The sequence below is a fragment of the Narcine bancroftii genome, chromosome 9 (genome assembly GCF_036971445.1).
Source record: "Narcine bancroftii isolate sNarBan1 chromosome 9, sNarBan1.hap1, whole genome shotgun sequence".
Taxonomy (NCBI): domain Eukaryota; kingdom Metazoa; phylum Chordata; class Chondrichthyes; order Torpediniformes; family Narcinidae; genus Narcine; species Narcine bancroftii.
This window is the reverse complement of record NC_091477.1, coordinates 27208227-27233835: the sequence shown is the minus strand read 5'-3', so window position 1 is coordinate 27233835 and position 25609 is coordinate 27208227. Positions and strand designations below refer to the sequence as shown.

The window sequence follows — 25609 nt, the reverse complement described above, 5'->3', positions numbered from 1 at the left end:
ACTGATTAAGGATAGTCAGCATGGCTTTGTATGTGGTAGGTTGTCATGTCTAACCAATCTTGTAGAGATTTTTGAGGGGGTTACCAGGAAAGTTGATGAAGGAAAGGCTGTAGATGTTGTCTACATGGTCTTTAGTAAGGCCTTTGACAAGGTCCACGTGAGAGGTTAATCAGGAATGTTCAGATGTTAGGTATTCATGGTGAAATAGTGAACTGGATTCAACAATAGTTGGATAGGAGAAGCCAGAGAGGAGGCCTGCTACTAGTGGTCTGCCTCAGGGACCATTGTTGTTCGTCATCTATATCAATGATCTGGATGATAATGTGGTAAATTGGGTCAGCAAGATTGTGGACAGTGAAGATGGTTTTCAAAGCTTGCAGAGGGATCTGGACCAGCTGGAAAAATGGACTGAAAAATGGCAGATGAAATTTAATGCAGACAAGTGTGGGGTCTTGCATTTTGGAAGGACAAACCAAGAAAGGATATGCATGGTGAATGGTAGGGCACTGAGGAATGTGGTAGAATGCAGTTACACAATTCCCTGAAAGTGGCGTCACAGGTGGATATGGTTGTAAAGAGAGCTTTTTGCATATTGGGCTTCATAAATCAAGTATTGAGTATAGGAGTTGGAATGTTATGGTAAAGTTGTATAAGACATCGGTGAGGTCAAATTTGGCGTATTGTGTGCAGTTTTCGTCGCCTAACTACAGGGAAGATATGAATAACATAGAAAGAGTACAGAGAAGGTTTACTAGGATGTTGATAGGACTTCAGGATTTGAGTTACAGCGAAAGGTTAAACAGGTTAGGACTTTACTCCCTGGAACACAGAAGAATGAGGGAAGATTTGATCAACATATTTAAAATTACGAGGAAGATAGACAGAGTAAATGTAGGTAGGCTTTTTTCCAGAGGGTAGATGAGATATAAATCAGAGGACATGGGTGAAGAGTGGAAGAGGAAAAGTTGAGGGGAAACATGAAGGGGATCTTCACACAGAGTGTGGTGGGTGTATGGAACGAGGTGGTGAATGTAGGCTCCCTTTTTGTTTCGACTATTTTATTTTTGATTTTCAAAGACTCGCATAAATCCAAACAAACAATACAATCCCTTTCAACAATAGTATATTACATTCAGAGTCTGTTTTCTCCCCTGCCCCACTCCAATCCCTCTCATACCCTAATACCACAAGAAAAAGATTATATAAATTAAATAAGCATGAAAGACCAATTATCAATAAAATCATAGACCCTTAAATAAACTTAAGAAAAACCCAAAGTAACCTAATAAAAAGGTAAGAAACAAAATACAAGAGTAGTCATCTGTGTCATGACCTTTTCATTGATCTCAATTATTTCACTACTGGCGCAGATTATTACCTTTCTTTTATTCAGAAGGGGTATAATTATATCTGCATATCAATGTGTTGCAGATAAGATTGCCACACCCTAACAAATGGGTCCTATTTCATCCTTAAATTGTACATGATTTTCTCCAGAGGAATCCAACTCTGTATTTCATCATGTCATATTTAATTGGGAATTGGTCTTCCACGTGACTACTATATATTTCCTGGCTACTGCCGAGGTGAACTTCACAAACTGAATTTGGTACTTGGACAGTTTAAATCACACATCAATAATGTTCCCCAAAAGGTACAATTCTGGATCTTGTGGAAAATCCATCTTTGTCATTTTTTTTCAGAATGTTCCCAGGTCAACCCAGAACGATCTCACCTTTGTACGCAGCCAGGTTGAATGGATAAAGGTTCTAATCTTCACACCTAAAGTGCATTTCTGAAATTTCTGATTTAGATTTATGTAATTTTTGTGGTGTGAGGTTTAGTTAATGCAGGAAATTATATTGCACCAACCTGTCCCTGGCATTCATAACTGCTGTTATGCTGACTTGACACTAGTCTGACCAGCACTGCTCGTGGATTGTTGTGTCCAAGTCCAACTCCCACCTTTCCCTCACCTTATGTAAGCCCAGCTTCGGGCCCTCACTTTGAAGTAGGAACTGCATTATAGAGATAGTCTTGTGTATTCCCTCTTTGAATTAGAGTCTTCACTACACATGATTATCCCTTAAGAAAGATCTTAGCTGAAGATGGCAGAAGAGAGTTTTATTTGGAAAATCATATTTATTCCTCAGCTGTTTGAATAATATGAGCCACCCCTGTTTATAACAATCCTAGATACACCTGATCCCCTTCCAGCACCAGGTGCCAAGGATCTTATTATCCAGCATCATAGGTATTAATTTGTTTGGACAAGGGTGTTTTAGCAGATAATCCCAACTTTAGCCCGATACGTTGACTTGTATTTTGCCATGTCTAAATTACATGTATAAATATGGGGTTATCTGTTTCCCTTGATATCAATTTAGTATCCCACTTGTATATTGATCTCCTATCTTTTCTCCAACCATGTACAGTCTAATTTGTGCCCAAGAGGGGTACCACCTGCCTCATAGAGAGAAGCAATAAACCTCGACTGGGCTGCCCAATAGTATTTTTTAAAGTCTGGCAATTTCAGACCTCCCAGTTCGTAGCCCCACGTCAATTTTTCCATTCCACCTTTCCTGACACATCTGAAGCAACAGAAAGGACAAGGACTGAAATAGATATTGTAGTCTTGGCATTACTTTCATTTTGGTACAGTTAACCCTGCCCACCAAAGTTATGGGCAGGGTTCTCCAACTACCAAGGTCCTCCTCAATCTTCCAGAGCAAAGGGAGATAATTGTGTTTATATAAATTGCATAAATCCTTATCCACTGTATCTCTAAATATTTGATGCCCTTTTGTGGCCATTTAAATTGGCTCCATAGTTAATATTGTCTGTAGTCCTCATTTGTCAAGGGCATGATTTCGCTCTTGTCCAGATTTGCTTTCTATCCTGAGGTCTTGCTATAATCCTCCAGTGTGGTCCTCAGCCTGGCCAATGACCCCCCCCCCCCCCCACCCAACCATGTTCGTCAAATATACTAGCCTTTCATCAGCAAATAAATTGATTTTATGCTCCTCCTAGACCACTCTGAACCCCTTTTATCTGGATCCCGCAGAATGGCTTCTGTAAGTGGTTCAATGGCCAATATTAACAATGCTGGGGGCAGCAGGCAGCCCTGCCTACTGGACCTGCCCATTGGGAACTCTGGAGATGTTTTCCCATTCTTTATAATTTTAGCTTGAGGCTTATGATATATATAGCGTCTTTACCCAATTTTATGAATGGTGTCCCAATTCAAATCTCTTCATTACTTTAAATAAAAAGTCCCTTTCCAATCTAAGGCTTTCTCTGCATCCAGGGCTACGGCCACACCCAGGTCCACCCCCGACTATGCCAGATGCACCATATTATGCAATCTGCATATGTTATCAGCTGTTAGTTTCTTTTTTACAAATCCTGCTTGGTCTGGATTTATTATTCTTTGTAAATGGCCAATGCTTTTGCAATAATTTTATAATCTCCATTCAATAATGAAATTGCCGTATAGGAGGCAGGGTTCAATGGGTCACTGCCTTTTTTTGGATCACCATAATGATTGCTGTTGAGAAAGATTGTGTCTTCACTGCCTGTTCCATCACCCCAATAATAAGGGACATTAAAAGTTCCTTAAACTCTTTTATATAAAAAAAAAATTATCGGGGAACCCATCCTCTGCCAGTGATTTGTTAGCCTGCAATGAGCCCAGGGCTTTCTCAATCTCCTCTCGAGTGAAGGGGGCATTCAGCCACTCTTATTCATCTTGATCCAAATTTGCTAATTCCAATGTTGACAAGAAATCATATATTTTGGTGGAATTTACCACTGATTCTGATTTATACAACTTTCTAAATGTTTCATTTGTCTTTTCCAGTTTGTATCGCATTAATTGTTCTCAAGACCTCGTCTGCCAAGACAGAACTTTACGGGCCCTTTTCCCCCCAGCTGTTTTAATTTTAGGATAATCTCTTCTATATGTTTGCATTGTGTTGTATTTGAGCTTTTCATTCATTAAATTCCTATATTTGTCTTCAGAACACGATCTTTGAAAATATTTTTCCAATTGGGTAATTTCCTGTTCCAAATCATTTACCTCTTTCACATGTTCCTTTTTAATACCCTTGGTGTATATAATTATATGTCCCCTTAAATAAGACTTCAGTGTGTCCCATAATAGAAAACTATTGGCAGTGGAGGGACAGTTTGTCTCACAGAACAACTCTTATCAACAAAATTTCAGTTTTCCCAACAGCAGTGAATTAAAGTGCCATCTATACGTTGTGGCCTGTTTATCTGGCATACCCACACTCCTGTTCGGCTCCGAATCATGGGTCCTCTACTGCATCACCTACGGCTCCTAGAACGCTTCCACCAGCGTTGTCTCCGCTCCATCCTCAAAATTAATTGGAGCGACTTCATCCCTAACATCGAAGTACTCGAGATGGCAGAGGCCGACAGCATCGAGTCCACGCTGCTGAAGATCCAGCTGCGCTGGGTGGGTCACGTCTCCAGAATGGAGGACCATCGCCTTCCCAAGATCGTGATATATGGCGAGCTCTCCACTGGCTACCGTAACAGAGGTGCACCAAAGAAGAGGTACAAGGACTGCCTAAAGAAATCTCTTGGTGCCTGCCACATTGACCACTGCCAGTGGGCTGATATCGCCTCAAACCGTGCATCTTGGCGCCTCACAGTTCGGCGGGCAGCAACCTCCTTTGAAGAAGACCGCAGAGCCCACCTCACTGACAAAAGACAAAGGAGGAAAAACCCAACACCCAACCCCAACCAACCAATTTTCCCCTGCAACCACTGCAACCGTGTCTGCCTGTCCCGCATCGGACTTGTCAGCCACAATCGAGCCTGCAGCTGACGTAGACTTTTACCCCCTCCATAAGTCTTCGTCCGCGAAGCCAAGCCAAAGAAAGAAGAATAGACAGAGTCAAGGGCGAATAGTGAGACAGTAACCAAGCCATGTACTCAGCCAGTGCCAAATATAAATCAATTCTAGTGTAGGAATCATATTGTCTTGAGTAAAATGAATACTCACTCTCTCTCAGATGTTGCCTTTTTCAGACATTGATTGAATTCAACTCTTTCATGAAGGCCAGGGTGGTTTGGGCTGCCCTGCCCCTTGTTACTTTCCTCGCCGACTTGTCCAAGACCGATCCAAACAAAGTTCAAATCTCCTTCAATCAAAATATTCTCACACCCCCTCTGTTACTTTCAAAAATATATTTTGTATAAATTGTTTGTCATCAAAATTTAGGGCATATATATTCATGAGTGTCCATAATTCTGAGTATATCTAACAATGATTCATCACAAATCTCTTCGCCAGGTCAATGACCAGGCCCCAGATCACCAATGGTACACTCTTTCCCATGAGGATGGCCACTCCTCTGGCTCAGTAGCTAAAGTAGGATGTCACCATGTAACCCACCCACCCCCTTTTTAACTTTCTTGATTTGAGTTGGGTCTCCTGTAGAAACATTATATCCGCTTGTATTTTTTTAAAAATGTGACAAAACTCTTGTCCTCTTTACCTTTCCATTCAGCCCATTTACATTGAAACTCACAAAGTTGATCACCTTATCCATTATCCCAAAACCTCTCCATCATTTTCCTCCCTTTCCTTCTTTCACCATGGTACATATCCTCCATCCAGCTTTTCCTCCATGGATCCCTGATGCAGATGACCGTGCTTCAAATAAAACCTAAATGAAATGTACCTCATGTAACAATAACATTTAACGTTAAAATAAACATAATTTTGATGTAGTTCTTAAACATTTTTATTTCAAATTCTATTGTTTTCTTACAGAATTTACAATTTAACCATGTGAAACTATGTAAATGTAAATACATTTAGGCTGTGCGTATGGTATTGTAATTTAAAGGTGTAATTTTAATTTTGTTGTTTATCTCACTACTGTTGCCTTTACATTCAGTGATCTACGGGAATTACAATTTGAGTAACATCAGTACAAAAAACATTACTAAGGATTCTGTAGTATGTTCTGGTACGGGAGGTCCATGGGGGGTGGTGTAACACCATGTGTTATGACACTGGGTGACACCAACCCTAGTGACGCCACTGCCAACAATAATTATTTCCCATTGCAGTGTAGATTATGGACAATATTTCATATTCATCTCATTAATACAAATGTACATGCAATTGAAGTGCTAAGCAATAATATCTTGGGGTGAATACAGTTTGTATCCAAAGAAACTTTTTACATCCAGGGATGGCAGACAACAAGCTGAAATTTTTGTGGAATTCATGACATCATAATTTAAAAAATGCCCCAATGTCATTAGAGATAATAAATAATTATAAAAGACTATTCATTTTAAATACTGCCCCCAGAGCTCTAAAAGGTGCACAGAAAGTGGGGGTATAGAGGTTGCTGTGTGCATGAGTCCTGCACCTGAGAGTATTTGCCTCACTGACAGTAAAATTATCTTTGCTGGAAGCTCCAATAGCTCAGTGATTAGATCACTGGCCTTGTAAACCAGGGGTTGTGAGTTCATTTCTCGCTGGGGCTTCATTTCTGTGAGGGATGCTGGACAATAGACAAAGTTAAAGAATTTCATGCATGTTACATTCTAAATGTAGTATTATGTTCCAATATTAGCAGCATCATGGCAAAGCAATTGTTGGATGGTAGACCCAGACTTGTACCAGCTTTGATCACAATCCACAGAATGATACCAATGAATGAAACATCTCCATTGTGCATGAATGTAAAACTTTCTGGCATTAGCACTGAGCCACTTGATAGATATATTCTGAAGATGATAGGGGGGCTGCTGGGAATAAGGCAGTGGGGGGCAATTGACAATAACTTGTATTGATAGCCATTAAGCCATTTGCAGCAGTGGTAATACTACATTGTGCTCACAAATCATATGTTTAAACTGAAGGCATTAATTCAAGATTGTTCTCCCTTTCAAGGGTCAGATACATATAGTTTTTTTTTTAAACTTTATTTAAAATTTTATGACATGAATAAAATAAAAATTACATTCAAAGAAATAATAAAAAATAAGATAATAAAAATTAGAATACTACATCATTAAACTACACAAATTAACCCCCCCAATAATTATAACACAACATTAATCATCTAATTTAAAATTAGTCCAACCCTCCCCCCAAAATAAAGAGTGAAGAATTAATTAACAATATTGTAAATAAAATAGAAAAAACCCCACTTACAAAAAAAGGATAAAACTTAACAACAAAAAAATTACTAACAACAAAAAAAATATCAATACTAAAATAATACCCTTAAACATATATTTAAATCAAACATAATACATGTATTTAACAAATGAAATCCACTTTAAAACTAAGTTCAAATATTAAAATCATATATCAACCACATATCTGTTATTGAAAAAAATCATAATTAATAATACATAAATACAGAATTTCCATTAATACCAAGTTTCCTTTATAATTCATCGAGAGAACAAAAACATCCCTTAGAAAAACAATCAGATAAACTTTTTATTCCCTTCCCCTCCCCTTATATTAAAAAAAAGAAAAAAGTTCATACTCTTATAAAATTCTCCATATTCTTCATTTATAACATCTTCAAAATTCTATCGAAATTAACTTAATTTTATTAAACTCTTCTCCCTCAATGTATTTGTACTTAATTTTTAATTTTCTTCTTTTTCTTCTTATCACCTTTCCCCTCATCTTCCTCCATCTAATTCAACATCCTCAATTTTTGACTTATTATCTTCTGTGACATCATCCTCTTAAAAAAAGAAAGAAAAAAGAGAAACCCCCCCCCCAAAAAGAGAAAAAAAAGGAGAGAAAAAAAACCTCCTAATTCCCTCTCAATTACAATCGGAAAACAAAAAGAGTTTTAAAAAAATTATTTATTAAAAAAAATAATAATAAAAAAACTTTCACTTCTTAACCCAAAAATTAAAAAGAAAAAAAAACAGGTCGGAGATCACAACTACCTCCTCCTGTTTAAACCGCCCAAAGCGGTAACTCCCCCAAAATATTGGGTGTGAGATAACTCACAGGTAGCTGATGACTTCTGGAAACTAGTGCCCACCCAGTTTCCTCTCCCAACTCCCATTTCATTAAACTATCATCATTATTTAAACTATTTAAACTCTTCTCAAAAAAAAATAAAAGATTTATTTTTTTAAATCAACGTTACCACTTCGGTCACCATTGCTTCCATTTCTTTTAAAAAAAAAACTGGATCCCACCTTACATCTCTACTCTTTGGAGACCTTGAAGGACTACATCGTTCCTGAAACTGCATGATTGGTAGAAACTGAGCAAAGTCCATAACCTCTTTAGGATTGTCAAAGAACTTTGGCTAATTTTCATCCTAAAAAATCTTCAGTACTGCAGAATACCTGAATGTTCCCTTATGTCTTTTTTTCCACAACCGTTCTTTCACAGAATTAAATTCGCGTCGTTGAAACATAATTTCTTGACTCAAATCTTGATAGAAGAAAACAGGATTATTCTGAACCATCAAAGGAGATCTATTTTGCTGGGCATTTCTAATAGCCGTACGTAAAATTGTCTCTCTGTCACAATAGTTTAAACAACGGATCAAAACAGATCTTGGATTCTGTCCTGAAAAAGATTTTCTTCTTAAAACTCTATAAGCACGTTCCAGTATTAAACCTTCAGGGAATTTATCCTGTCCTAACACTCGTGGAATGCATTCAGTAAAAAATTTTCTTGGATCTGGTCCTTCTATGCCTTCTGGCAAACCAACAATTTTCAAGTTGTTCCGTCTAGATTGATTCTCCAAATAATCAACCTTTTTTGCTAAATATTTATTTTGGATCTGCAATGTTTCAATTATTCTATTTTCATCTTGCAGTTGATCCTGTGCATCGACTAAACCTTGATCACACATTTCAAATCTTTCAATGGTTTCAAGCTTAAAAGCTCCATTAATGACTTCCGCCATCGCATTAATCTTGGAAATAAACAGGTTCACAAAATTAGCTAAGTGACTCGATACAGAATACATCTTATCTTCAAGATCCTTAACAGACATTTCAACAGAAGTAGATTCAGGCATAATGGGGTCTTGCTGTTCCTTAGAGACCACGGGATCTTCTGTCCCTTCCCTTAATTTAGTATCTTTTCTAGCAGTTTGACTTCATATAAAAATCCCTCTCAAAGTCCCTCCCAGCAATGCCAGGAGACTGAAGATCAGGGTTATCTTTAAGCCAAATCTCTTTAATAATCTTCACTGAATCGATGTCTGGAAAAACCGTTGTAATTGAAGATGCATTTTGCAGCGCCATCACTATAGCAGTCGAATGACAACTCTTTAACTCTCCAGCTGGTGGCGCCCCAGCTGATTCAACTGTCAAAGCCTCCGCAACAACACCTGCAGTGGCCACCGTGCGAAACACTGGCACCCGTCCAGCCCCTTGTTCTGAAAGCTGTTGAGTGCGACCTTCAGAGAGCCTCACCGGCTTAAAACGAAGCTTCAATGCCGAACTCTGCACGTCCTCCTCTGGATCCATTCTACGTTGAGTCCTGGCTTCTTGTAAACAAGTAGGCTCAGACAATTTCGGAAAATGTAGTTTTTTAACAGTCTGTTGATATTTTCTTTTACCTTTTTTTTACATATAAACCATTAGGCACTAATCCAACACCTATTATTTATAAACTTTTAAAAGAACTTTAACGGGCACTTAAAGACAAAACAATAAATCAGAGTCAGGAGAGGTCTGGAAGGCACGTCTGTTCCTTACGCCATCTTGCCATGCCCCCAAGGGTCAGATACATATCGTGATAAATTACTAAGGGTTTGTAGTGATAGTGCTACCACCAGGAGGAGTCAGAGATGGAGTGTGTAATATCTTGCGAATGTTGTTGCATCTTTAGTAGATTGAAGATGGAAGCGTTTCCTTGAAGTCTGCATGTGTGTGTTCTGTTTTTAGTCCTGGGTGCTTAGTTAATAAATCTCATTGTTTTAAAAAGAAGCTAAGTTTCTTTATTGTAATAAAAGAAACATCACAGGGATTAGTTACAGGGCTGTGGTAAATTATTTTAGTTCATGCTTTTGAACTCGAATGAGATCAAATGTTGCTGCCTGTGGGTCACCCACAAAATGGGAATAGCACCTTGTACACCTTTTAGGGTACCTTTTTAGAATTTTGGTGCCAGTGTTTAAAAATGAATAGTTATTTGAAAATTATGTTTATCACTATTAAAAATGGCATTTCTTTTCATAATATAACGGATTTACTTTTGGGTATAACTGCAGTTTTTGCCATGAAAGGTTCATGTTCCAGTAATTTTTTTCCAATCCAACTTTATTATCATACACAAGGCCAGTTGGGTTTCAGCTTCGATGGTGAAACAACTGAAATTTGTCAAATGTGATACCTTATTGCAAACAAAAGTTCTGACAACTGATGTAATGAAAAGGGCTGAAACTTGTTCAGTCACCTTGAATCTCTGGCCTTGATCATGAGTCTGCTTTCAGTTGCATGTTCCCTTTGAATAGTTGGCATTTTCACAAAGCTGTCCATCAACTTGTGAGGTGGCATCTATAATGAAATATGCTTTTGCTTTTAATGTCAGTCAAAAGGATGGCAGCTGTATTATTCTTCATAAAGAATTTAACCAGCTTTTCAAAAATGATAGAAGTCATGTGGACATATGCTTGTGTGAAATCTTGGGTTAGTGGATGAGCAATTTTAAGGAGCGTCTAATCTCTGGTCCTGTCACTTAGGCTGGCATGATTCGAACGGACAAGGATGAATTCTTTATTGAACCACTGGAAAGAAACAAGATGGAGGAGGAAGAAGAAAATGGGCGAGTTCATATCGTGTATCAGAGGTCAGCCACCAAAAAAACACTTCCTGCATCGATCAATGATGTCCATTTAAAAGGTCAGTAAATACATGATTTAAAAAAAAAAAATATATAGGCTCATTTCCTCAAAAGGATTGGAATGAAACCAAAGTTTAAGATGTCTGAGAGTGTCTGTGCCATTTAAAATGTATTATGTGGCAAGACTTTGAGTATGAATGGATTTCATTTGTGTGCTGACGTAGAAAGAAAAATAAGTTTTATTTGCTCAATTTTTCATGATGTCTGTTATTCCAAAGTGATTCACAGCAATATAACAAAATTAAATCCTTCTTGTGAAGGAGAAAATGTAGCAGCCATGATTCCTGCAAATGTAGTTTACTAGTGACTTCATCTAATGGAATTTTCAGGCCTACTGAGGAATCCCCAAAGTTTCCCAGTGACGAGCACAAAAATTATTATTTTACCCATTTGCTCTCTCACTCCACGGCCCTGAACTATTAGAAATTGCTGAAACAAAGGGTGGTGTATCTGTTCTGATAGATTTGAACTCCAGCTTTCAGGAAAGTCGAGGAGAAAGTTAACAAGAAAGTTTTGAGTGTAAAGTATAGCCGAGGGATAGCAGGATCATTAGACAAATGAGATAGAAGATAGGAAGACATTCTGAGGAGCAAAACATTCTTGGGGTTATGCTGAAAAAGATATTGAGAGGAACTGTGAAACAATCAAAGCACAATTTATGATATTTTGGATTAGATTATCTAGGGCATCAGCAAAGGATGGGGGCCATGAACTATTGGCACGATGTGTAACTGGATCTACAGTATCTACATTATAGATTTGAATGTGCTGACATTTGTGGTTGGTGGAATGTATGAGTGGTGGAAAAGATGGGGTGGTGATGTTGGAAGGGTAGAGTGATTGACAGCTTGTTTCAAAAACTACAAAAGCTGCAAAGGTTTCAGCAATTTAAATGTTGAGAGGTTAAAAATGGATGACATTGCAAAGGTATGTGTTTTTTGTGAGGAAGAAGAAATAAATTTATAAACTCAGTTTAGAATCTAGAAGTTGAACTGTAGTCCTCTATTTAGTCACCTCTTGTCTTTCTTCACTCTGAAGAGAAAAACCTTAGCTCAGCTAACCTTGCCTCATTCTCTAATCCAAGTAAACGTGGAGACAACATGGTAAGCAAAGTAGAGAACTAGATAGAGATCATGATTCTGGAGGGGCTTATGTGAGCTTAAGCTTTTGTATGCAAGGATGTAGATAGAAGCAGCTGAATGAATTGACATTATCCATGTATCTTGAGCTGCAGATTGAAGTGAAAGGGCAGGAGAGCATGAGGATTTTTGGTTTACACTTTGTACCAGAGAAGAGTGAATAGATAGAAGGTGAAAATAAATGAGAGATTTACAATTGGGATCTGGGAACAAGTGGTGGCGATAGCTACGTTTAACCCAATATGATAAGTATCCAATACTGAGATCAGCTGTGCTGTTCGAGAGTTTACTTAATTAACCAAATTTCTATTTCCAAAACCTCAAGGTTTGATTTGCATATTGTATATGGCTCCAGTTCCATATCTCACTCCATAGCATTACTGGTCCCATGATCAGTTAGGTATTATATATGTGCTTCAGTTAAAAATTCTAAACGCGATCATTTTGAGGGCCACATATTCCTTTTGGTAAAATTTCACTCTGTCTTGAGTTGTGTGAACAATCTTTCCTGAACAATTGTTTAAATTAAGGTGGAGATTAATTTCACGAAAAATGTCTGTATTCAGCACAATTGCTCCATCTATAATTATGGTAAAATAACTGACTTTTGTAGTTTCGGGCTTAGAATGACTCTGCAATTGAGTGAACTGTAGTGAGAACAACTAAATATTTGAGGCTTTTTTTTATTTTGGAGACGGAATATACTCTGGGATTCAGTGAAGGGGGATTCAATTGTAAGTTGTTGTGAATTGAGAGTAACCACTTGTCTGACAGAATGTTATTTTCAGAGAATTGATGTTATTCTGTCACCATAGTAACTGGACAGGTTCAGAACTCCTCAAAAATCTGGAATGAGTGAAACCAGAATACCTAGTTTGTGAATATATTTTGTGATATTTTAATATTTCCAAATAAAAAATATTTTTGTGTTGGTTAAAAGAAAATATTTTGCCACAAAATAGAATTGTTCATCACTTAGACATGAAGAGCTCAAATGCAGAAGTGCTTAGCTTTTGATACCGGTTTACTTGAACCTTTCACTCATCCATTGGTATGTACAGCGGGGAATTGCAACCATCAGTTTCCGTACATCACGGCTTTGCATGATACAATAAGGCATATGACTAGCTAATCTGTTTTTAAAAGGAGCTTGGTTCAGAGATAAATGTTAGACAAGACATTGTAAAAGGCTTCCTTCATGATAAGTTATAACATCATTGGACCCACCTTAAAGGATATGAAAAGCTTTTGCTTAATGACAGCCAAAAGACTGTTTTGAATTAATGATTTTGTTGGTCATTATTCCTTTGCTAAAAGTGCACTGCTTGGCATTCCCTTTCACAGCCAATCTCAAAGTCCCAGGTGCTGACTTTGGCATAGCCACGTTTATTGGTGATCTCTAGTTGCCCTTGAACTGAGTGGCTTGCTGGGTCAAGAATATTTTAAAAACCAACCTCATTGTTGTGTCTGAAGTCAGGTATGGACTATCTGTCATGCCTTCACATCATCTATTGGCAGTTTCTCGCTTCTGATCTCTCTCCCAACCATCAAGTATTGATCAGCTGCTTCAACCCTTCAGCTCACCAACCACTGCCACCTGGTGTGAGTCTTCCAGCCCTGGTCTCACTGCTTGACCCTGCCACTATATGCTCAGCTCCAGTCTCCCTTTTCATCCCAGCACAGCTTGTTTGCTGGTGCACAGTTCAAAACAAGTCAAGTTTATTGTCATCTGATTGTACAAGTACAACACGACGAAACAGCGTTCTCTGGTCCACAGTGCAAAACATGCGGAGACACAACACACATACAGGTAAATAATACATATGCAGTCAAATATTTTATCTAAGCAAATAAATAGATTGTTTTGTGCACATGAGAGTCTTGGATGGTTAGTGTGAGCAGTTCCTTTGGTTGTTCAGCATTCTCACTGCCTGTGGGAAGAAGATGTTCCTCAGTCTGGGGGTGCTGGGTCTGATACTCCTGTATCCCTTCCCCAACAGAAGTGGCTGAAAGATGCTGTGTGCAGGGTGGAAGAGGTCCTCAATGATTTTGCATGTCCTGCTCAGACAACAATCCCAGTAGATCGTGTTGATGGGGGGGGGGGGGGGGGGGGCGGAGGGAGACTCCAGTGATCCTCTCTGTTACTGTTATGGTCCTGTGGATTGACCTCTGATTAATTTCTCCACTGAAACCATACCACACTGTAAAGCAGCCAGCCAGGATGCTCTCGAAAGAGCTCCTGCAGAATGTTGACATAATGGTGGCTGTAGCCTTGCTCGCTTCTGTCTTCTCAGGAAGTGTAGTCACTGTTGTGCCTTCCTGACAAGTGAGGAGAAGTTGAGTGTCCATGATAGATCACTAGTTAAGTGAACTCCAAGGAACTTAGTGCTCTCCACCCTCTACTACAGTCTTTGTTGTGCAGTGGAGGGTGGTCATTCTTGGTCCTCCTGAAGTCCATGATCATCTTCATCTTGTCCACAATGAGACTCGGGTTATTACTCTCACAACATTTCACGAGATTTTCCACCTCTTTTCTGTAGTGCGACTCATCATTGTTGCTGATGAGGCCAACGACTGTTGTGTCATCTGCAAATGATGACACTGTTGGAGCTGGATCTGGTGATGCAATTATGGGTCAGTAGCATGAACAGGAGCTGGCTGAGCACAGTCCTGAGATGCGCCATTGCTCAGCATGACGTTGCTTAACGTTCTGCTACTGACCCGGACACACTGCACTAGGACAGCTTCTCCACCAACCTCTGGGAAATGGTCATATTAAATGCTGAGCTGAAGTCGATGAACAGCAGCCAAGTGTATGAGGCATCGTTCTCCAGGAGGGCCAGGACGGAATGAAGTGACAAGGCTATGGTATCGTTTATAGTTTCTTCTATAGGTGTTTTTAAATGGATGCAGCATCCCTGGGAGGTGTGCTTTGATGTGTTCCATCACCAAATGCTCAAAGCATTTCTTAAAGGTGGAGGTCAGTGCCACAGAGTGGAAGTCATTTGAAGCCTGTTATTGTCGCCCTCTTGGGTACCAGGATGTTGGTGGCTGTTTTGAACTGTGTGGGAACGATTCAGTGAGGCGCTGAAGATTTCTGTGAAGACCTCCATCAATTAGTTGGCATAGTCCTTCAGTAGCTGCCCAGTTATGTTGTCTGACCCCGCTGCCTTGTTTAGGTTCACCTTGGATAGGATTCTCCTCATCTTGGCCGTGGCTATGTATGGGGGCAGTTCATCAGAGGGACACAGAGCTTTCTTTGGTATCATCTGGTTCTTTCATCAAACCGTGCACAGAATGAGTTTAGTTTGTCCAGAGGGAAGTGTCATTATCCTTAATTCACAAGGTTGACTTGTGAGTTGCAAAATCTTGATCCCTTGCCACAGGCCCCTCGTGTCGTCAGTGTTGCACAGCTGTCTGAATCTTCTGTGCACATCCACACTTTGGCTTCTGGATTGCATGGGAGAGTTCAACCTTGGCTGATCTTAGTGCCATCCTACACCCTCTTCTGAAATCAACATCACAAGCTCTGAGAAGGGCCTGGACCCCTGCATCCCACCATGGTTGGTCCTGGTTATGAAGTCTTTGATCTCTGTGACACCCTCAATGCACTTGCTGACGTAGCCAGTCACTGAGCTCGTGTACTCCTCCATGTTTACGTGCCTCCCTGAAACAGTTTCAAGCAGTCTAGCAGCGCTGCTATGAGTGATGGAGAGGGAAGGGAGATTGGCACTTGGTGTTGGCAGGGATTGGGGGGGGGACTTTGTATATTTTCACTGATCACATTGTTGGATGTTGGTGGAATCGTGGTGGTGATGGAGGTTGGCTCGGTGATGGTAGCCTTCTTCCAAACTGTCAGCCTGCACTTGTCAGACCCTATTATTCCCAATGCCCCTAACAGCAACCCAGCCTGGCACTGTGACAAGTCTTTATTGTCCCAGACTGCTAAACGATAGCCACCCTCAGAACAATGCAGTCCAAGTTCCCCTGTCTCTTTTGCACAGAGAATGCTTCAGTGAAAAGATTGTATCAGGGTTACAAGAATTCCTTTTGCCAGAAAATATCTGGTCAAAGTTATGGAGTGATGCAAATTGGTTGTTTGGAAGTAGTTGTTTGGGTATTTCACTCAAAATAAATCTATATTTAGTGGCATATATGATGAATAAAACATTGTGAGACAATTGAATTTCTGAGCACATCTTCAGGATAACATTGATGAATCAAGAAGGATTCTGGTATTTAGAACTTGCTTGAGAGGATTGCGTCAGGAATTGAAACATTGGGAGGGGACATAAGCCATTTTTATATTGAGCACAATGGATACGCACACGATGGGTGAACAGCCAGCGCGGCAGGGCACTGGGGCTTTCCTCCCACCGCGCAGAAGTTCCAGGCTGCAGGAGCTCATTGCCAGGGGAACGGCCAGGCCTCGGCAGCATTATGACATCACTCCCATGAGCCTGTCACCTCCCCTACAAAGGAACGCGCATGGTTTGAATAAATGGTAGTTACTGGTTTACTTGCTTGGTGTGGACGGCATTTATTTCAGCAACTCTGCCTTTAGCTGTGCTACAACTTCTTATTTAACAGAATGTTGGTCTGGAAAAAAAAATGGTCAAAATTCAAATAAAATGAGAAATAACAAGAATGAATTCTCCTCTCTGTCATGGATATAATTTGGCATGATACCAGAATTTGTTGATTAATTATTTGGTTTAACGTAAGGATTCAGCACTAACTAGGAAAGTAGAGGTGACCCGTTAAATGCAAAAAATCTGGAAGTTAGTATTTGAGATGCTTCCCTGTGAAGTGTGAGAATGGCATCTTCCTACCTGTCTCTCATTCAGGTATGTGGATGCAAGTACACTCAAGATATAATGAGAGTTGCCGATTAGGTTCAAATACCCATTTAAGGAATATGATTGAATAAAAATCTATTAAAATACAACTTTGAAGATTAATGCTCTGTTGTTGAAAACTGGCTGATGAAAAAGATGAGTAACTCTCCATACATTTCTGACTGTTAGGAATTTCGTCAACACATTGTTGGTGAGATTTTCATTGTACTTTTTTTGAGTGTGTCATTCCCTCATATTACATCAATGTTTATCTAAAGTAGCTGCAGTGTTGCTTGTGTTGTGGTGAGCTGCTTTATGTTCTGGCTACAAATATTGCAATTTCTGGGTTACATTGCTGCCAATTGTGAGAACTTGGAACATAGCAGCAGAATTCCAATGCTGTCTTGACTTGTGCCTTACAGCTGGTGAAAAAGCTTGGGAGTTTCAGGAGGTGAGTCGCAAGCCACAAGAATCCCAGTCCTTGACTATTATATTATAGTCCATATACATGTCCAATTTAGTTTCCAGTCCATAATGAGCACCATGATAGAGAGGGTGGAATATTTGGTAATGGTAATACCATTTTATATGAAGGGTAGCTGGTGATATTTTTTCTTATTAGATGTAATCCACTTAAACTGCTTTTAATTGTTTCTGAACATCAATGAGAGGTCAAGTGTTAACGGGACAGTACAAGAGCCAAGACTTCCGGTTCCATTTGTGAAGTGTAGCAGGAAGTAAATGCTGCCTGCATTTAGTATGGAGATGGCGTATGTACAGCAGGTCAGGTAAAGCATGATGTGGCCGCTCGCCTGTTCCCATACTGAACATGGAACTGTAAATAAAGAACACAAATTTGATACCAGATTGGCAAACATAGAGATCAAAGAAATTGAATTAATGTTTCAGATCAACTTACTTTTCTGTGAAAGGTTAAAGTTACCCTTACTTCTCTCTACAGATGCAGTCGGAAGCATCAAGTATTCCCAACATTTTAGTTTTAATTTGAATGTTCCAAAATCAGTAATATTTTTTTCAACCAGAAATGTACTAGGATAGTTGATATGGAATTTGTCATATTGTAGCAGGAATATACTGTCTCTGTCTCAGAAGCCAATGTCAAAACATCTTTCAATAGGGTCAATCCTTGCAAGGTGTCAGGCCTGATAGCAGGGTACTGAAAATCTGTGCCAACCAACTCGCTGGAGGGTTCACAAGCATTTTCAACCATTCATTGCTGCAGTTGGAGGTTCTCACCTGCTTCAAAAGGGATAATCAATCATCCCAGTGGCCAAGAAGAGCAGAATGAGCTGCCTCAATGACTATCGCTCAGTAGCTCACACATCTACTGTTAGGAAATGCTTCAGAGGTCATGGCTACAATAACTCATACTTCAGAAAAGGCCACTGCAATTTGTCTACTACCATAATTGTTCCAGAGCAGGTGCAATCTCACTGGCTCTCAGCCCTGGACCACCTAGACAACAGTAACATGTACATCAGGCTGCTTTTCATCAATTACAGCTCAGGTTTCAACACCACTATTTCCTCAGTGCTGGCCAGAAAGCAAAACCTGGGCCTCTGCACTTCCCTCTGCAACTGGATCCTTGACTTCCTCATCACTAGACCACAGCCGGTAGGAATCAGTAACAGTATCTGCTCACTGACAGTCAACGCAGGTGAACCTCAAGGATGCATACTTAGCCCACTGCTCTACTCTCTCTATACCCATGACTGTGTGGCAATGACACCACGGTTGTTGGCAGAATCACAGACGGGAATGAGGAAGCATACAGAAGGGAGAAAGATCAGCTAGTTTAGGGGTGTCACAACACCTTGAACTCAACATTAGCAAAACTAAGGAAGTGATTGTGGACTTTAGAAAGGAGAAACTAGAAGAACACAAACCAGTCCTCCTCGAGGAGTCAGCAATGGAGATCTGGGTGTCAACATCTGTGAAGATCTACCTTGGAGCCATCATGTTGATGGAATCATGAAGAAGGCACATGAGTGGCTGTATTTCATTCGGAGTTTGGGAGATTTGGTATGTCACGAAAGACTTGAAAATTTCTACAAGTGTAGCATTCTGACTGGTTGTATCACTGTCTGCCAATGCATAGGACAGGAAAAGGCTACAGTTGTCAACTGCCAGCATCAACATGGGCATTGGTCTTCACTCAATTAAGGACATCTTTAAGAAGCCATATCTCAAGAATGGAGCATCACTATTAATGGCACTCACCATCCAGGCCATGCCCTTTTCACGCTGCTGCCATTAGGAAAGAGGTATAGGATTTGTGTGTGTGATGCAATAGTTCTGTCTTTTTCCAAGTATTTTTGGAAACCAGCAGATTGATTGCAATTATAACTTTGTCCATGAAGGGTTTAGAGCAAGCTATTAATTTGTTTTACTTTATAATATGAATCTTTCTTGTAGTAATACTTTCATAGAGGTGATAACCTTAATATAAATTGTATATATTTGTTCCATCTTGTCCAAATGAAAAGTACTGTAGATTAAAGTCTTTTTTTTTCCCCTATGACAAAGTGTTGTTCTCATCTTTAGTCGAGGCACAAGCCAATTGTTACCCTCATTTGTACTTTCGGTGGAGTTTAGTGCCCAATCTTGCTGTGATTGGAGAGCCTCTTTGGCATAGCACCATCTACAGGGCATCTGGGACTGTTGTGAACAAGGAACATGCCATAATCAATCAATATGAACTATTAATAATGAGGTGTCCACTTCAAACTCCGAAGTGAAAGTTAAAATATCAAATTCAATGTTGGAGGAGAAAGCAAAATAAAATAAAAATATAAATGGAAAATAAAAAATGAAAAGAGAGAAAATGGAAGGAAGTGCTTTTAAACAATTAGGATTTTAACTATAAAGTGCTGCGCAATTGCTTAGCAAAAGGAGGTGCAAGGCACTCCTTCCGTCCAATAGCCTACAGGTTACCCTTGGGCAAGGTTTAGTACCTGTTTAGCCTCCCAATCAGGGTCACGTGAAGCCATGGATTGTAGATGGTGGATGGTTTTTATATGCAGATTCTACAAATTGGAATTTATGGTTGTAAAACTAAAAACGCTGGGCAGATGAATCTGCTGGTCAATGGCCAGGGTTACCTGTCCAGTGTGGACCCTACAACTAAAGAAGGCAATGGGAAACCATTTCAGTATTTTTTCCTTGTGTAATCGTGAACTCGACCTCGACTACCGTCTCAGCTCAAAGATGGACCCTTCAACGAAGGAGAACAGAGGAGGCAACAACTACAATTCAGAGGGTCAGAGATCGTGATGGATGGAGAGGCACGATCACCCAAGCTGAACGGAAAGGCACCTGAATGAATAAGGGTACTAACATTATCAACAATCTGAAAGAATCAAGCACTACACTATTACTAATGGAGTTCCACAGGGTTCAGTATTTAGATGCTTGCTATTTGTAACATGTATGAAAGGTTTAGACGTGCGTAGGGCTCAATTTTAAAACAAAATAAAAGGGTTGCAGATGGTAAACTGGTCAATTCTTATACAAACAGAAATGGGTGACTATCTAAATGGCTGAATTCAATGCCAAGTCTCTATTGGATCCACTCTTGTCCTCCTGTTTGTAAGCCCTTTCCATACACCCACCTTCCAGCCCCCAACGACACCCATTGGTTTGTCAACCTCCATCACCTGATACCCACTCTCCTTTACCCTCTCTCATGTTCCTCCACACCTTGATAAAGGGCTCAAGCCTGAAACATTGATGATGTATCTTCACCTTCATTACATAAAGGCACTGTTTGACCTGCTGAGTTTCTCCAGCATTTGTGTGCTTTTTCTCCTATATGGTTCCATCTGCCCCTTTTCCTTAAATGGTTCACATTATGTTGCTTACATATCAGATTCCAGCACATGTCTTCTTTGTGTTCCCATTTATCATCCTCCATCCTGTGGTGCCACCTCCATTCCTCATCTCTCCACCTCGACCTCGACTACCGTCTCAGCTCAAAGATGGACCCTTCAACGAAGGAGAACAGAGGAGGCAACAACTACAATTCAGAGGGTCAGAGATCGTGACGGATGGAGAGGCACGATCACCCAAGCTGAACGGAAAGGCACCTGAATGAATAAGGGTACTAACATTATCAACAATCTGAAAGAATCAAGTACTACACTATTACTAATGGAGTTCCACAGGGTTCAGTATTTAGATGCTTTTTTTTCTTCCTTGTCTGCTTTCACCTCCTGTCCACTTGCCTCTTTACCTCCCTCCCAACTCCATCTCTTTTCCCTCTGGGCTCCATCTGTCCACCATTTTTCACCCCTCCTCGTTCGCCTATCACATTCCACCAATTTCTTTCCTTCTGCAGATGCTGCTCCTCCCACTTCCTTCAGCAGTTTTTCTTAGCTCCAGATTTCAGCTGATGTGGTCTCTCAATTATATCTCATTGCTGAGTCTGCTGCCTATTTCCAGCATTGATTTTGGATTTCCAGGAATTACTGTGATCTGCACCTCTCAGTTCTTGCATTTTTAAATTCTCTTCCTGACTAAACTCATTCTTTGATAACTGAACAGGACTTGAAAGCAGTTTGTCACCTGGACAACTTTGGTCTCCACCCTGTTACAGACATTTCCTTTGTTCTCCCCACCCTTTGCTTTGCGAGCTAAAACATGCTTTTTTTTTCTCACTCTTCCAGTTTTGAGGAAGGGTCGTTAACCTGAGACTCTTCACTTTGTTTTTCTTTTCTCAGATGCAAAATGGTTTTGGCATTTTCTGGTTTTGTTTGTTTTTCAGCCTCTGCACTATTTTGTATTTTTTGATTTGCTGTGAAAAAAATCCAGTCATTTGCTGCATAAAAATAAATATCCTATTCACTGATCAAGTATCCTCATAATTATTTCATTTTTAAATTATTTTTTGCATTTATAAATACATACACTATTAACATAAAATATTCCAGAATGCAAACAGTGAAGTAATCAGAACATTTAAATAGTTTTTTTTTCCAATGTTAGCTGACAGACACTCCCAACATTTCTACAAATTACAGTGAAAATCATCCAACATTTCAGCCGCAACTGTTGTGGTGGAGTGAGGACGAGCAGGCAGATATCATAAATTCCTCGAGCATAATCTATTTGTTATCTATTGCTGTTTATAGTCAAAGGTTTGTGTTATAATTTTAAAGAAACCTTCACCCTTTGATTTCTTTGTTTTCTCCCCCCACCCCTCAACTCGCACCTCTACCTAGTTGAAATGCATTTGGTATCTATAATGACAGGCCTGATGACGACCATCTAAAGGATGGTCATGCTGTTTGAAATAAATTTGTCAGAATTTCTTTTCAGAGGATCAATTCAGTAAGAAAAATGTAATCAATACACCTTGAAAATATGTACTCCATTAATTACAAAACAGCAGAATTTCAAGTATGCCTACACTTCAAAATGCTTTGGCTGCAAAGCATGGTAGAAACTGTTAAGATTCCAAAAGGGATGATCAACATGGAAGTCATTCTTTTCCTCTTGACGTTTACTTAATGGAAGGATAGCAGAAGCATTTATATGGAAATTATTGCATGATACTCTAATTACTAATGACTACCATTGACCTTGGTTATATTTACTAATTGTGAATAAACTTTCACTTCTGGAGTCAAGTGAAGAGGCTGCAGTTGCTAGAAACTGAAGCCGAACACAGTCTGCTCGAGGAACACAACAGATCAAGTAGCATCAGTGGGAGAAAAAGAATGGGGGATGCTTCAGGCTGAAACTTCTTCAGAACCCAATGAAGAGTTTTGGGTTGAAACAGAGACTATTCTGTTTCTCCTACTGATGCTGCTTTGACATGCTAAGTTCCTCAAGCAGAATGTGTTTGACTTTTCCTTCTCTTTTATTTTAATTTATGACTTTTAGATGTTGCTGGTGCTGCTGGTGTTCATTGTACATCCCTAATTGCGCTCGAATAAAGCAGGCAGTTGAAGGTCGACCAAACTGGTGGGTCCGAAGAAATATCTTGGGGAGTAAAAACACAATGCGGAGGGTGGTCGAGTGGTTTTGAGTGGCTTCCCCTCTACCACCATCAACCAGGCCTTGCCTGCATCTCCTCCATTTCCTGCACATCTGCCCTGTACCTGAGATATGATATAAACAGGATTCCCCTTCTCCTCACCTACCAGATCCGCATCTACAATTCCTGTCACCTACAACATGATCCCACTGCCAGACATATCTTCCCCCTCTCTGCCATCCATAGGGACCTCTCCTTCTGTGACTCCCTCATTCCTTCCCACTAACCACACCCTTGGTACTTCCCCTGTGATTGCAGCAAGTGCCACACTTGCGCCCACACCTCCTCCCTCACCACCACTCGGGGCCCCAAACAGTCTTTCCAAGTGAAGCAACACTTACTTTGTGAATCTGCAGGAATAATGTACTGCATCCAGTGTCCCCATTGTGGCCTTCTCTATGTTGGGAAGACTGGATGGAGACTAGGAGATTACTTCACTGAGCATCTTTGCTCTGTCCACATCAATGTCCGGGATCTCCCAATGGCTAACCATTTCATTTCTGTGCCCCACTCCCGCAGGAACATGTCTGCCCAAGGCCTCATGCACTGTCAATCCAAGGCCACAAGTAAAATGGTGGAGCAACACCTAATATTCTCTCAGGACACTCTTTAACACGGACTTCTCTGGTTTCTGCTATACACTTCCCTGTTCTCCCTCTCTTCCCAATCCCTCTGTCTCCTTTCCTTCAGTTCTCCATCCCCTTCCTTCTCCATTTCACAGAGTTATCCCAACCTCCCCCGTTTGTTGTTGTGCCCTCACGCATATATTACCTCTTGTCTGTGCTCCTCCCACCCCCCCACCATTTTATTCAGGCGTACCTTGATGAAGGGTTCACGCTCAAAATATTATTTATCTTTGCTATATAAAGTACACTGTTTGACCTACTGTGTTTCTCCACCATTGTGTTTTTACTTCAATCACGGCGTCTGCAGACTTTTGTGCTTTATTCTAATATTTTGGCCAGACTGGATTTCCCTCCCTGAAGGATATGTGGGAAACAGGTTTTATTTTTTACAATCCTTTAGTGCTTTTTGTGGTCAGCATTATTGACGTCAACATACAGATTTATTGAATTGTGTGAATTTGAATTCCCCAGCTGACACTAGGATTCAAACATGTGTCTTTTTGGATTAGTGATGGAGATTTCCTTCTGCTAGTCTAATAATTTAGCTGTCCTGCTTATAAACTCTACTGTAGAAATTTCAAAATGAACACATGCTCTGAAAAAAATGTTTAATTATTAAGCAAGCAATTACCTTGTTGCTGATACATTTGTTGTCAGTCATTACTCAGTAATAACCATATTCTAAATCCCAAGGTCGCACTCTGGAGATTCAATTACCCATGCTAGATAACCACAGTGGAGTATAGTGGTAAAATCACATAATTAGTAGTGTCAATGTTTAGTTAAAATTTTTTATCAAATCTTCTCAGGTAGAATTGGAAATTTTGAGGAAGCCTTGTTGGGTTGACCTTGGACTAAGGGCATTAACAAACATAATTTAAATTACAAGGATTTTTGTGCTACTTTTGTTCTCCTGATGTTTCAATTTAACCGCCATTTTTCTTCATATGATGGGAGTGGTAAGTCTTAAAACAAATTCATTAACTTTTGAATCATTTTGAAATGATGCCAGAAAACATCATGAAAACAGGCCAGTTAACTAGTCAATTCATATCAAACTTGAAGATGGGTCTCAACACAAACTGTTGGCTAATAGCTGAATCATTGAGTTTCTCTAGCAACTAAATTTCTGCTCCATATTCCCAGAACTGCAGTGTCTTATATCTTCAGTCCACAATGTTCTCAATGAGTCAATATTTCCAGTCATATATTCCTGCTCCTATATCCCTTTAACTTTTAAAAAAATTAATCTGAATGTTAAGAGTTTCTGCTACAATACTTTTTCCTGGAAGAGAATTCCAGAGCCATCCCATTCTCTTGGTGAATAGATCAGTTATGTACATTTGAATCTCCATTTTTAAGAATTTTTCTCCACATTATGAATTTTGAACTATTTCAAATAATGAATTTGTATTTTGCCTGTTTCTTTAATAGTTTTGAATTCTTCCACAATTTTAGCCCCCACTAGCTGTGTTGATGGGTGCTAATGTAAATGCAAGTTTTCTTTGATCATTTTCAAAATCTTGAGAATTTTGTTTCTCATTGACATCACGTTAACTTTTCAGCACCTACTGCAGAAATGGAAAGATGGTGCTCGGTTCCATCCATTGCACAGGGTGCTTTGCAGTTTGGAAGCTGCAGTTGAACATTTTTTCTTTATTGCTCAATTTCTCATTTGGCCCTTGAGCTCTGTCAAACTGTATTGAATACTAATCGAGGTGCTAGTTGCATATTGAAAGTGCAAAACTGCTTATCCATCAAGGCAGTCGCATGAATAGTTGTAGTAAATATTATAAATGGATGGTTTCAAGGACAATGAGTGATGCTTCTTAAATCTCCATTCCTAAGCAATAGCAGACTGGATGTACAATTTATCGAAGGGATGAGTTTTCATTAGTTATGAAGTGTGCTTAACACCTCAGTTTTATGATGTAGGTCTCCTTCTGTGGCACACATGTTGTGTATAACTCTCTGATTAATTGAAGAGATCAACTTCCTCAATGGATTTTTCTGTCAACTGTGATGGAGACTTTGCAACTCCAATATCCTATAGA

At 39.7% G+C, this 25609-nt stretch overlaps 1 protein-coding gene across 3 annotated transcripts in view; it reads left to right on the top strand.

The window, feature by feature from the left end:
* The window catches only part of LOC138743350 (A disintegrin and metalloproteinase with thrombospondin motifs 2-like), a 273394-nt gene that overhangs the window by 107732 nt on the left and 140053 nt on the right, over positions 1 to 25609 (top strand). For all 3 annotated transcript variants that reach the window (XM_069898571.1, XM_069898570.1, XM_069898569.1), the window contains exon 4: positions 10734 to 10893. In XM_069898571.1, coding sequence (XP_069754672.1) covers positions 10734 to 10893 — 160 coding nt within the window. The remainder of the gene's footprint in view (positions 1 to 10733; positions 10894 to 25609) is intronic.